At 44.1% G+C, this 14,261-nt stretch overlaps 1 protein-coding gene across 1 annotated transcript in view; it reads right to left on the bottom strand.

Moving 5' to 3' along the window:
- Nucleotides 1–14,261, bottom strand: part of gabra3 (gamma-aminobutyric acid type A receptor subunit alpha3) — a 153,429-nt gene that overhangs the window by 106,547 nt on the left and 32,621 nt on the right. Inside the window, exon 2 of the mRNA XM_023987897.2 lies at nucleotides 9,534–9,640. Within this exon, the coding sequence (XP_023843665.1) occupies nucleotides 9,534–9,619 (86 nt within the window). The 5' untranslated portion in view covers nucleotides 9,620–9,640. The remainder of the gene's footprint in view (nucleotides 1–9,533; nucleotides 9,641–14,261) is intronic.

Here is a 14,261-nt window from a genome sequence, read left to right as displayed (position 1 = left end):
CAAAAGAACACATGGCTCTCAACGCTCTCTTCAACAAAATTGGCCCAACCAAAACATCCCCTCAAACAAAAAAATMTGGTAATCTGAACTAAACTAACCCAAGTTAACTACTATCCCGGACGAGACCCCACTTGTCACAGGCCGGCTCATAGCCTGTGACAAAAATGAGGGGACACGAACAGGTATAGGCCAATTAAAAATGTTCTTTATTATAAACCAAACTATTAACTTTAAACTAAGAAAAAGGAATGAGGTGTGGAAGTATCATAATGTAAGGTGTATGTAAAGTGCATGGATGCGTGAATCTGTGTGTGTGATTATGACTGAGTGAAAACTATGCAAAACTACAGAGGAACAAACAAAACAGGATCACACCTGGAGGAGCAGAGAGAGAGAGAGAAGTGATTAGTGAAGCAGGTTTATACCCTGAGCCCAGGTGGCTCCAATCACTAACGACCCTCCTCTGCCTGCAGGAGGAACCGCCCCTGCAATGCAGAGGAGGCGCCGTGACAACATGCTAACATCTCTGTTGACGAGTCTACAATACGTAAAACATTCAGCAAGAATGGTGTTCATGGGAGAACACCACGGAAGAAGCCACTGCTGTCCAAAGAAAACATTGCTGCACTTCTGAAGTTTGCAAAAGTGCACCTGGATGTTCCACAGCGCTACTGGCAAAATATTCTGTGGACAGATGAAGCTACAGTTGAGTTGTTTGGAAGGAACACACAACACTATGTGTGGAGAAAGAAAGCCACAGCACCCAAACATCAAAACCTCATCCCAACTGTAAAGTATGGTGCAGGGAGCATCATGGTTTGGGGCTGCTTGGCTGCCTCAGGGCCTGGACAGCTTGCTATCATCGACAGAAAAATGAATTCCCAAGACATTTTACAGGAGAATGTTAGGRTATCTGACCTCTAATTGAAGCTCAACAGAAGTTGGGTGATGCAACAGGACAACGACCCAAAACACAGATGTAAATCAACAACAGAATGGCTTCAACAGAAGAAAATATGCCTTCTGGAGTGGCCCAGTCAGAGTCCTGACCTCAACCAGAGTTCATGCTGTGGCATGACCTCAAGAAAGCACTTCACACCAGACATCCCAAGAATATTGCTGAACTAAAACAGTTTTGTAAAGAGGAATGGTCCAAAATGTCTACTGACCGTTGTGCAGGTCTGATCCGCAACTACAGAAAACTCTTGGTTGAGGTTATTGCTGKRAAAGGAGGGTGAACCAGTTAGGTTCACATACTTTTCCCACCCTGCACAGTGAATGTTTACACGGTGTGTTCAATAAAGACATGAAAACATATAATTGTTTGTGTGTTATTAGTTTAAGCAGACTGTGTATGTCTATTGTTGTGACCTAGATGAAGATCAGATAAAATTTTACAACCAATTTATTTTGTATTTTATTAGGCAAGTCAGATAAGATTTTTATTTTATTTTCAATGACGGCCTAGGAACAGTAGATTAACTGCCTTGTTCAGGGGTAGAATGACAGATTTCTACCTTGTCAGCTCAGGGATTCGATCTTGCAATCTTCGGGTTACTAGTCCAACACTCTAACCACTAGGCTACCTGCCACCCCATTATGCATAAATCTAGGTATTTCCAAAGGGTTCAAATATTTTTTCTTGCCACTAAATATGGGTTGCATTTACAATGGTGTTTGTTCTTCACTGGTTGCCCTTTTCTTGTGGCAACAGATCACAAATCTTGCTGCTGTGATTGCACACTGGATTTGTTTCCTTTGTGGGTCTGTGTAATCTGAGGGAAATATGTCTCTCTAATATGGTCATACATTTGGCAGGTTAGGAAGTGCAGRTCAGTTTCCACCTCATTTTGTGGGCAGTGTGCACATAGCCTGTCTTCTCTTGAGAGCCAGTTCTGCCTACGGTGACCTTTCTCAATAGCAAGGCTATGCTCACTGAGTCTGTACATAGTCAAACCTTTGCTTAATTTTGGGTCAGTCACAGTGGTCAGGTATTCTGCCACTGTGCACTCTCTGTTTAGGGCCAAATAGCGTTCTAGTTTGCTCKGTTTTTTTGTTCATTCTTTCCAATGTGTCAAGTAATTACCCCCTACTGCCACCCATCACCACCAAGGGCAACCCCCTCCCTTAGCCAACCCCCTCACACACCTCCTCAGCTGAGCCCACCACCAAGTGCAACCCCCTCCCTACCGAACCCAACCCCCTCACACACCTCCTCAGCCGAGCCCACCACCAACCTATAGATACCGGTATGCAGCATATCATATGACATGCCTGCTAACATTTAGTGGCTTCACAATATGACAGATGTATTTTGTTTGCCCTGTCTTTTCAGTGTCTTCCAGTTGTCTGTGCTCAYYGGAGATAAGGTGTCCAGGAGAGAAAGGGAACAAGTTGAACAATGGTTGCTAATGCAGCTTTGATTGACTCAGGGGACCGATGCTAAGTCTCAGCTCACTAATGATGACCAACATTTCTGTGCATTCTTCTTTTATCGACTTGAAGCTAATGAGGTCTTGATGAGTATTGGGCGCCCTCTTTTGAAGAGGACTCACTGCTCTGAAAACTCAGCTCAGACTTTTATTGGGAGTCCTTATYAAGCTCTGCTCGTGTTGCCTCTCTGGCCTTGCAGACAGATGAATACAACGGTCAACCACTGAATCTTAAAAAGTACTCAGAGTTTACAGTGAGTGAGTTTAAAGTCCTATAAAAAAGGGAGTGAGGGAGAGGGTGAGAAAGAAAAGGAAAGCGTCAGAAAATGAGTACAAATACATAGAGCCAGAGAAACAGCGTAATATAAGATTATACTATTCCCTGCTCCATTCTGCTGGCGCATCACATCTACCAGGGAGCAGCGACTAAAACCATTTGTTTGCTTTCCCCTTTTCTCCAAAAACCAGCTACAGAATCAGATGCCATAGAAAAACAGCTCTGCTGATTTCTATAAAGCTATCCAGGAAACTGGAACAAACAAGCAGCGTTATAAAACACAAACAAATGTGTTTATCTTGCCATGACCAAACTGACATGGGTCATGTCTGTGGGATGTTGTGAATGAGTCACAGGAACATAAAATCATGTCTCACTGATAGACGGCAAACATATGTGGCCCCATCTGTCCAGACAGCGGTGGGGTCTAGTTGCCTACCCCTGTCATACACATACTCTGGGTGTTGGAGGCAGTTTTAATACAATATATCTAGCTCTTCATACAGCATGTTTAAGTGAATGAGCTAGGGAATGTTAAAATTGCGTGATCRAAAATAGACTTGGGGCTTAGATCGATAACTCTTTAGAATAAAACCTCAATTTGATTGCTTTGGCAATCAGAATCTGATCACCCTGCCAAACGCAAGTAAATGTCACTTGCTAGAAGGCGCTCTTCAATCTTCCTCTGCATGTTTAATGGGAGCGTTCTCTAGCCTCAACACAGAGCAGATCTATTAAAGGTGGTTTAGTGCCTGACGTATTGGCAGCTTGCACCCTAAAGTACACCATTGGCCAATATACGACTCAGAAATAGTGGACTGACCCAGTGTACTGATCCAGAAGCCCTATGGCTCAAACCCAATCTAGAAATCCATGGTTTGTCTATTGGATCTGCCTGAGTGTTGAGCCAAACCAGAGCCCTCTCCTCCAGCCCTCCACAGTCTTGCCAGCAGTCAAACACACTGGATCTGGACTCTGGGACCTCTGAGGAACATGTAACCTCTCTCACTTAACATCTCCCACTTAATAACCGACAATATCTGACCACCTCTGACCACAACCCCATTCCAGTAGCTCCCCACTCCCCAGAAGTGACAGGGTAAAATAGGGTTAGGGCCCAAGAGCTTGGATATGCCTCCAATTGACGATCCTAGTCAGGCCCTGGAAGGTGACTAAACAAAGCGAGAGGACCAGCTCCTGTCAAAGCAAACAACATACAGATGGTACAGCCATACTGTAGTCAGACAAGCATGGTGAAATAACACCCCAGGGAGGTTTGAAAATAAAATGTTGCACTCACAAATGACTCTGATCTCCAGCGGAGTGTTTTGTTTGTTTTTGTCCCTCAAAAATTAAAGTGCGATGTGTCCTTGGTTTAGTGCCTTTGACTAAATTAACATCTACTGAGCAGAGTATCAATTAATAATTGTACATAAGCACGCATAAAAAAAGTTTTTTTCTTCTGTTGGGATAGTAACGTATTACTAAGGCAGAATGTAACTCCGAAAGGACTTTCTTCATATTCGTTTCTCCTGTTTCGCCTTCATAATTATTTCAGTGAAACTTTGCACCTTTTATGGAACAGCCCCGGTTGTTAAGTGAACATTGTCTAACTGACTCACTTCCCAGAGAAATGTGCTMCATGCTTTACTGAAGCGCTCTGTTCTACAGACACTTGGTATTGATGCTTCACTTATTTTCGGCTATTCCCTTGTGTTCAAGCCAATGAGGCATGTTGGCATACCAACAGACAAGGTGCTGCAGGATAATTGTCAAGCAGAGCATGCTCCAACAGACTGGGCTCATTGACTGGCTTTCAGATGGGAATCATATGCGAGTCCTGGTAGGATTTCAGCAGGGCTGTGTGGATCTGGAGATGTGCTGGATCATACCAATAACTGTGCATTCCAACATAGGAGTTCACAGTGTATCACAAAACCAGAGTTGTACCAAACCACTGTGAAATTAGAGAAAACACACCACATGAGACTGAAAACATAATGTCACAAAATAGTGTCTATAGGAGAAAATAAAGTAAAAGAATGTTCAATGTCTGTGAAATCATACTTGTCAGATTAAGGTGGGATCAATGACTAATGCAGCTCAATTTCATGGCAGTTTAACATGGCATAGCCATTCTCTGCAGCACACAAGGTGTTGAATCAGCCATTGAGTTTACTCACGTTACTGTTCAGTAAGGAGATGGACATCCATCCCCAGTTGCTCTGGAGCAGGATTGAGTTCTCTGTGTTCACAGTGCAGCTGTGCAGTCACACCCTCTGGGGGATCCATTGCGACTCTAATCTGATTCACAGATGCCTGCTGGGACTATTCACCAATTAGGAACTTTGAAGCTGACGGATCAATTACTCAATATATATCAACACAATGCCGCTGTTAGTTACCCCATCTGAAATTCTGGTAATTAGCCCAGAGATCAATAAACTGTGAGCAGGACGGAGAACTTGGGGAGATATGAGAGAATTTGAGATTGTTAAATCTCATGAATTAAATGTTCCCTGTGGATTATATGGTGGGTGGTGCCTTGCTTCCTATTTTCTCCATTTCCATCTTAATGCTGAAAAATAGAATCTCTGACAGGCAGCCAAGTCATCCAACCGCAGACAGAGAGGCTCACCAAGTGAATACATAACCCTGGCTCAGCCCTGTAACACATTAACCTTGACAATGCCACCGTATCGTTGACAGAATGGTCTCTGTCCACCAAATCACATCTCAAAGTGAGCCCTTCCCTTCCATCCCGTGAATAATGCATGTGAGTTGGGGTGAGAAAGGGAGAGGAGCCGGGGAACTTCAGAGGCGATGAATACGCAGGAATAGCTGGAGTGGACGTACAGCACCTTCCCCCTCATAGCCATTGATTAAGTGTCACTTTGTCCTGTGGAGTTGAAACAGATTCCAAACAAAACAGACAACAGAAAAGGGTCTGACTGTTCACACTCGTTAGCCTGTGATTGCGCTGCGGAGGGCGTGGATTGGAGGCGAGGTTGTAAGACAACAGGCTGCTCATTCATATGTAAAAGATGGATTGTTGTGAATAATAGTTTAATCAAGCCCTGCCTATCAGCGAGCGTGTGCAGTGAAGGATTGAGGGAATGCAGAGTGACAGAACCTAATATAGGGGATTTGTCTGTGACAACTTTATCCATTAGCAATGTCTCCTGCCTGCACTGTTGCCGATTTGGAGCCCGGCGATGGTATCAGTGGGCATCAGGGAGGCGGCAGGACTCAGGGAGAGACAGCTTTGCTGATGTGAAGAGATACTCTGGAGGTATAAGCACTCTGAAGTCTAAAAGGATTATTTACAAACTTGGTCATGGCTGGTACGCCTGTGCACTTACATTTTCCATTCAGATCTACATTTCCAGAGACAGACACCACATCACAATAACCCACGGCCCTGCTCCCCTATACTTCCTACCTAAAACGGGGCAGGCAAAGCCTCACATACACCATGTGTTAATAAATACAATTTGCTGAGTGAAGATTGCAGTGCAAGGACGCTGCTTACGTGCACTGTGCTGTCTTTCAAGTGATTGAGGACGTCTCCTTGGTATGCACCGAGAGTATGCTTTGACTTAATCCACCCCAGTTCCCCAGAAAATATTCATTTCTATGCCCCTGGCCCGGAGTCAGGGTGGAAGTGTCTGCAGTTATTTAGACACATTTTAGGATGCATTCGAGGCTCCCATGGACTGCCAAAGCACTGAACAGGATAGCTTTGATCCTATAAAACACAAGGACATAGCCCATTAGAGAGAGAAACTGTAGATGGGAGAGGAGCAGAGTAGAGAGAGAACGACAGAGAGATGGGATGGATGGGAGGGGAAGTGAGAGAGAGAGAGATGGGAGGCGAAGTGTGTGTGAGAGAGAGAGAGAGAGAGAGAGAGAGAGAGAGAGAGAGATAGATGGGAGTGGAAAGTGTGTGTGAGAGTGAGTGAGTGATGTGAGTGAAGTGATGAGTGAGTGAGTGAGTGAGTGAGTGAGTGTGAGTGAGTGAGTGAGTGAGTGAGTGAGTGAGTGAGTGAGTGAGTGAGTGAGTGAGTGAGTGAGTGAGTGGTGAGTGAGTGAGTGAGTGAGTGAGATGAGAGAGAGAGAGTGAGTGAGGGGAAGGATAGGAGGGGAAGTGAGAGAAACTAATAAATGCTGTTATTACTTCTCTTTCTCTGCCTTCTTGAGATGTCAGAACGAGTACACAGCATGCAGCACACTCTCGATTTACGCTTATTAATATCTGGTAACATATGATCCAATTTGAGAATGAAGGCGATGCCAGCTAAATAATGTTAAGCACATCTAATCTCAGCTAAGACATGCTTGAACATGTTTTTCTTTTTAACAAAGCAGGACTAACCTTAATGCCAGCTCTGAAGCTCTGCATGCCTCCACTCCTTTCCTCAAATTTTCCGGATCCACTTCCACATAACCGCATTAGGACGTAATAATAAATACCCAGGTTTATTGGTACGTCCCAGGGGAAGTCAAAATTAACCTTAGTTGGAGATAGAGGACGCAACAAAAGAGTGGGGGATCAGAGAGGCAGGCTTAAGGCCAGATAGAGTATTTCACAGTTACACAGAGAAGGGCCTGTTCTGATACTGAGGGAGAGAAATGGGTCGTCGGAATAAACAGGACTTTAGGTTTGTCACTTAAGTCACCAGAAATGTATTTAGGACAACAACATGAAACAAGCCATCCCACGGCCTCAATTTGTCTCTTTAAAATGCCTTGTTTATTCTGTTTGGGCTTGTTTTGTTTTTTTAAATCATCTGAATTATTTACATAGCCAAGTAACAAGGAGAGGCACTACTTGTTATGCAGAGGTAGTAACTGAGCTACTGGAGTTTAGAACTGCAGTTCGGAACAATCCCCCATTATCAATGTTATTATCATCCTTATCCTCATCATCATCACCATAACCATCATCGTACATTTTTTAGAACGTTGTATGCAAATTGTATAGCTTTGTCATCAACATGAGATTATAATTWTTTTTTTACATGCACACAAAAATCAGCAATGCAAACAGGACTGGACTGCCAGAAAAATAAGGTTGCATATTACATTTTCCCAAGAGCAATTCAACCAAATAATGGAGACGGAAACGATTGAATTTACTTGAAGGGTGTATATGAATGAGAAAAGGTATAGTGAGAAAGAGGGTCTGTTATGTCACATTAAATCAGATCCGGTCCATCTTTCTTTTTCACTCTATGCTGACACAGTACAAAATGAATCACTACTCCACTCCTTGTGAATATTATGTGTGTGTGTGTGTGTGCCTATGGTGCCGAATTAGATTGCAACCTCGTTCCCCCTCGTTCCCCTCCTCCACTCCCCCATCTGATTCCCCGTGGGCGCGCTCCCAGTCCCTCTAGTGCAGGCCAGGGTGGAGAAAGAGAGATTTCAATCAATGCATTTCTGTGACAGATTACCCTGATTGTAGTATTAGCAAAAAGGCAGTCATCATGCGTCTGTGTGCCTGTGACCACACAACTGCACACACAATTATACTATAAAACACATTCTAAGGATTATTTATGTGCGGCAGGTAGCCTAGCGGTTAAGAGTGTTAGGCCAATAATCAAAAGGGCACTGGTTCGAACCCTCAATGTGTCTAGGTGAAAAAATCTGATGATGTGTCCTTGAGCAAGGCACTTAATTAGGGAATTGCTCTGGATAAGAGCGTGTAAAGAATGTAACGTTATCATGTGCTTTCATATAATATACTGTAAATGATGTGCATAACAAACAAGGCATACTATCATGGACAATACAGAAATGGTGGGAAAGAGGAGACGATTGATCTTATAAAATGGCTTTGTAACGTCCTGAATTACCTGGTAATACCTTTTGATTGAAGTTATACAATCAATAATACAGTGTTTATAACAACATCTAGGCAAAGTTGTATTTCCGAAGCTTGACAGCTGTAAAGCTTTGTATGACTCATTTTACTCTCTTCGATGGATGGAGAGAAATCTTTCTGTAGCAAACTAATGGAATAGGTGGATAATGGGAGGTGACTAACAAATGAGTTGAAAGGGGTAGGTGTTAATTGATTGTGTAAGGGTCAGCGAGGGTAAGCAACAGTATTCTAAAAAGGTTGAAGTAGGCTAGGGAGCCTTGCCCATGGTTTAAAATGGTCTTCAATGGATACACAAGGCTAGAGAATGCAGCACACTGCACTAGGGGAATGGACTGGGGTAGGAATAATGTAGTAATCTTAGGCCTTGTCTATGGCTATGTCTTGGCAAGAACTTCCTGGCTGTACACCTTCTTACAGTGCCGCGTGCTGCTAATAGGAAGTGAAAGCTAACTGGCCCCATGGAAAGGCAATCTGGGCTGAGCAATCTCTCGCCTTCCCTCGGGTCTCCCCTCTGCTCTTTCGGCAGACCAGCCTTCTCTCGGGTCTCCCCTCTGCTCTGTTGGCAGGCAAGCCTTCTCTCGYTCTCCCCTCTGCTCTGTTGGCAGGCAAGCCTTCTCTCGGTCTCCCCTCTGCTCTGTCGGCAGGCCAGCATTCCCTTCCCTTCCTCCAGGTTTATTGAGCCTCGCGTTGCCACTAGAAATCCAATAGCTATTTACACTGGGCCACGTCTGCCTCCAAATGGCATTCTGCGGATCATAAAGCCTGGCTACAGTACTAGGGCCATATTAATGAATGTATTAGCTGCAACACATCCCCAGAGTTTCAAAATGGGGGACAGAAGAGGACGGGAGGGAGGAGGAGGTGGAGAAGAGCGAGTGGCTGGAAATGGAAGAGAGCTAGGGGAGAGAAGGGAGTGAACTATGAGTCATCCTACCCGGTTTGTGGAAAGGGGTTGAGGAGCAGGAGGCAGATCCATATGCCCGACACGAATACTGCAAGTTTCTGGAGAGTGGCAGCCATATCAAACTATGGCCCAAAACCCTGCAGAAAAGAGAGAAGGACGGACATATGTACATGTTAATTATGGCTGGGAATTGCCAAGGACCTCCAAGAGTGTGAAATGTTGTCATCAAGGCAAAGAGTGCCTACTTTGAAGAATCTCAAATATAAAATATATTTTGATTTGTTTAACACTTTTTTGGTTACTACATGATTCCATATGTGTTATTTCATAGTTTTGATGCCTTCACTATTATTCTACAATGTAGAATATAGTAAAATAAAGAAAGATTTTGGAATGTGTACAGTGGGTGTGTCCAAACCTTTAACTGGTACTGTATATATACAGTGCGTTCGGAAAGTATTCCGACCCCTTGACTTTTTCCAAATTTTGTTACAATACAGCCTTATTCTAAAATTTATTGGGGAAAAAAATCCTCATCAATCTACACACAATATCCCATAATGACAAAGKAAAAACAGGTTTTTAGACATTTTTGCAAATGTAAAAAAAGAAAAATACCTTATTTACAGTATTCAGATCCTTTGCTATAAGACTCAAAATTGAGCTCAGGTGCATCCTGCTTCTATCGATGATCCTTGAGATGTTTATACAACTTGATTGGAGTCCACCTGTGGTAATTCTATTGATTGGACATTATTTGGAAAGGCATACACCTGTCTATGTAAGGTCCCACAGTTGACAGTGCATGTCAGAGCAAAAACCAAGCCATAAGGTCGAAGGAATTGTCCATAGAGCTCCAAGACAGGATTTTGTCTAGGAAGAGATCTGGGGAAGGGTACCAAAAAAATTCTGCAGCATTGAAGGTCCCCAAGAACACAGTGGCCTCCATCATTCTTAAATGGAAAAAGTTTGGAACCACCTCTTCCTAGAGCTGGCCGACGGCCAAACTGAGCAATCGGGGGAGAATTCCCTCAAGTTATTTTTAATGTCCCAATTGGGAAATGTGTTGTGAAGTCAGGGCTCAACTATAAGAACCCGATGGTCACTCAGAAAGAGCTCCAAAGTTCCTTTGTGGAGATGGGAGAACCTTCCAGAAGGACAACCATCTGCAGCACTCCACCAATCAGGCCTTTATGGTAGAGTGGCCAGACGGAAGCCACTCCTCAGTAAAAAGCACATGACATGCCACTTGGAGTTTGCCAAAAAGCACCTAAAGGACTTTCAGACCATGAGAAACAAGATTCTCTGGTCTGATGAAACCAAGATTGAACTCTTTGGCCTGAATGCCAAGTGTCACGTCTGAAGGAAACCTGGCACCATCCCTACGGTGAAGCATGGTGGTGGCAGCACCATGCTGTGGGGATGTTTTTCTGCGGCAGGGACTGGGAGTCTAGTCAGGATTAAGGGAAAGATGAACGGAGCAAAGTGCAGAGAGATCCTTGATGAAAACCTGCTCCAGAGCGCTCAGGGCCTCAGACTGGGGCAAAGGTTTACCTTCTAACAGGACAACGACCCTAAGCACAAAGCCAAGACAATGCAGGAGTGGCTTCGGAACAAGTCTCTGAATGTCCTTGAGTGTCCCAGCCAGAGCCAGCCATATCTCTCATCCAACCTGACAGAGCCTGATAGCATCTGCAGAGAAGAGAAACTCCACAAATACAGGTGTGCCAAGCTTGTAGCATCAGACCCAATAAGACTTGAGGCTGTAATCACTGCCAAATGAGCTTCAACAAAGTACTGAGTAAAGGTTCTGAATACTTATGTCAATTTTATATTTAAAAAATATATATTTTATAAATTTGCTAAAATTCCCCCAAAAAGTTTTTGCTTTGTCATTATGGGTTATTGTGTGTAGATTGATGAGGGGGGCAAAACGATTTAATACATTTTAGAATAAGGCTGTAACGTAACAAAATGTGGAAAAAGTCAAAGGGGCTGAATACTTTCCGAATGCACTGTGTATATGTATATATATATACACTGCTCAAAAAAATAAAGGGAACACTTAAACAACACAATGTAACTCCAAGTCAATCACACTTCTGTGAAATCAAACTGTCCACTTAGGAAGCAACACTGATTGACAATAAATTTCACATGCTGTTGTGCAAATGGAATAGACAAAAGGTGGAAATTATAGGCAATTAGCAAGACACCCCCAATAAAGGAGTGATTCTGCAGGTGGTGACCACAGACCACTTCTCAGTTCCTATGCTTCCTGGCTGATGTTTTGGTCACTTTTGGATGCTGGCGGTGCTTTCACTCTAGTGGTAGCATGAGACGGAGTCTACAACCCACACAAGTGGCTCAGGTAGTGCAGCTCATCCAGGATGGCACATCAATGCGAGCTGTGGCAAGAAGGTTTGCTGTGTCTGTCAGCGTAGTGTCCAGAGCATGGAGGCGCTACCAGGAGACAGGCCAGTACATCTGGAGACGTGGAGGAGGCCGTAGGAGGGGAACAACCCAGCAGCAGGACCGCTACCTCCGCCTTTGTGCAAGGAGGAGCACTGCCAGAGCCCTGCAAAATGACCTCCAGCAGGCCACAAATGTGCATGTGTCTGCTCAAACGGTCAGAAACAGACTCCATGAGGCTGGTATGAGGGCCCGACGTCCACAGGTGGGGGTTGTGCTTACAGCCCAACACCGTGCAGGAAGTTTGGCATTTGCCAGAGAACACCAAGATTGGCAAATTTGCCACTGGCGCCCTGTGCTCTTTACAGATGAAAGCAGGTTCACACTGAGCACATGTGACAGACGTGACAGTCTGGAGACGCCGTGGAGAACGTTCTGCTGCCTGCAACATCCTCCAGTATGACCGGTTTGGCGGTGGGTCAGTCATGGTGTGGGGGTGGCATTTCTTTGGGGGCCGCACAGCCCTACATGGGCTGCCAGAGGTAGCCTGACTGCCATTAGGTACCGAGATGAGATCCTCATACCCCTTGGGAGACCATATGCTGGTGCGGTTGGCCCTGGGTTCCTCCTAATGCAAGACAATGCTAGACCTCATGTGGCTGGATGTGGTCAGCAGTTCCTGCAAGAGGAAGGCATTGATGCTATGGACTGGCCCGCCCGTTCCCCAGACCTGAATCCAATTGAGCACATCTGGGACATGTCTCGCTCCATCCACAACGCCACGTTGCACCACAGACTGTCCAGGAGTTGGCGGATGCTTTAGTCCAGGTCTCGGAGGAGATCCCTCAGGAGATCATCCGCCACTCATCAGGAGCATGCCCAGCGTTGTAGGGAGGTCATACAGGCACGTGGAGGCCACACACACACTGGCCTCATTTTGACTTGTTTTAAGACATTACACAAAGTTGGATCAGCTGTAGTGTGGTTTTCACTTTAATTTTGAGTGTGACTCCAAATCCAGACCTCCATGGGTTGATAACATTTGATTTCCATTTTTTGTGTGATTTTGTTGTCAGCACATTCAACTATGTAAAGAAAAAAAGTATTTAATAGAATATTTCATTCACTCAGATCTAGGATGTGTTATTTTAGTGTTCCCTTTATTTTTTTGAGCAGTGTATATATTACAAATTGATACATGTAGTCCAAGTATCAATATATATATGTCAAAATAATATTGAGGCAAGTAGCCTAGCGGTTGAGTATATTGGGCCAGTAACTGAAAGGTTGTTAGTTCAAATGCCTGAGCCCACAAGGTGGAAGATCTGCCAATTTGCCCTTGAGCAAGGCACTTAACACCTTACTGCTCCAGGTTTGCCGTTGATAATGGCGGACCCTGGCCATGACCCCACTCTCCGAGGGTGTGTTAGGTAGTTGGGATATGCAAAAAAATAAAATTTAAATTCACACATTGTATAATACACACTTGTACATGTGTGAATTAGGACAAACACTGTATAAGCACCCACTCAATCATCATCATCAACTGTATCAATGTTTTCCCCCATCACTAATGTTAAGGTGAATTAGCATCTCAGATCAGACCCAATGGTGGAACAAACTCCTCACGACGCCAGGTCAGCGGAGTCAATCACCACCTTCCGGAGACACCTGAAACCCCACCTCTTTAAGGAATACCTAGGATAGGATAAAGTAATCCTTCTAACCCCCCCCCCCCCTTAAAAGAGTTAGATGCACTATTGTAAAGTGGTTTGTTCCACTGGATATCATAAGGTGAATGCACCAATTTGTAAGTCGCTCTGGATAAGAGCGTCTGCTAAATGACTTAAATGTAATGTAAATGTAAATGTAGATCAATATGTATGTCCAGTCCTGGAAAGCAGAATGAAAACAGTTAATGAAACACATAATTCACTGGCAGGTGTCCTGAGGGACCTGGATCTAAATTGACTTCCTGTTGCTCTGGCCTCATGACAAGCGTTGTCAGTCAGTCAGACAGACAGACAGAGAGGCACAGATTAATGGTTTCATGTTCTTCTATAGCCATGATGACAGAGAGATACTGAGCCAAAATGCTAGGCTTTGAGTAGATATATACAGTATGAACCTACAGGTTATTAGTCATGGAAGCTTTGGGCCTTCCATACTGTATTGTAGTAAATAAGTCATGTTAATGTCCCAACCCATGGTAAGTGCCAAAGCATTTTCAAAATATTACAGGTGTAGTAACCTGCCCCGGTGGGATTTAACCTTTGTAGTCACCTTCCTATACATGCTTGTTAATACTGTAGTACTGAGTCCTACTGAGAATGATGACAAACAAAG

The sequence above is a fragment of the Salvelinus sp. IW2-2015 genome, linkage group LG5, assembly GCF_002910315.2.
Source record: "Salvelinus sp. IW2-2015 linkage group LG5, ASM291031v2, whole genome shotgun sequence".
Taxonomy (NCBI): domain Eukaryota; kingdom Metazoa; phylum Chordata; class Actinopteri; order Salmoniformes; family Salmonidae; genus Salvelinus; species Salvelinus sp. IW2-2015.
Note: the sequence above shows the minus strand (reverse complement) of the source record. Positions and strands in the feature narration are given on the sequence as shown.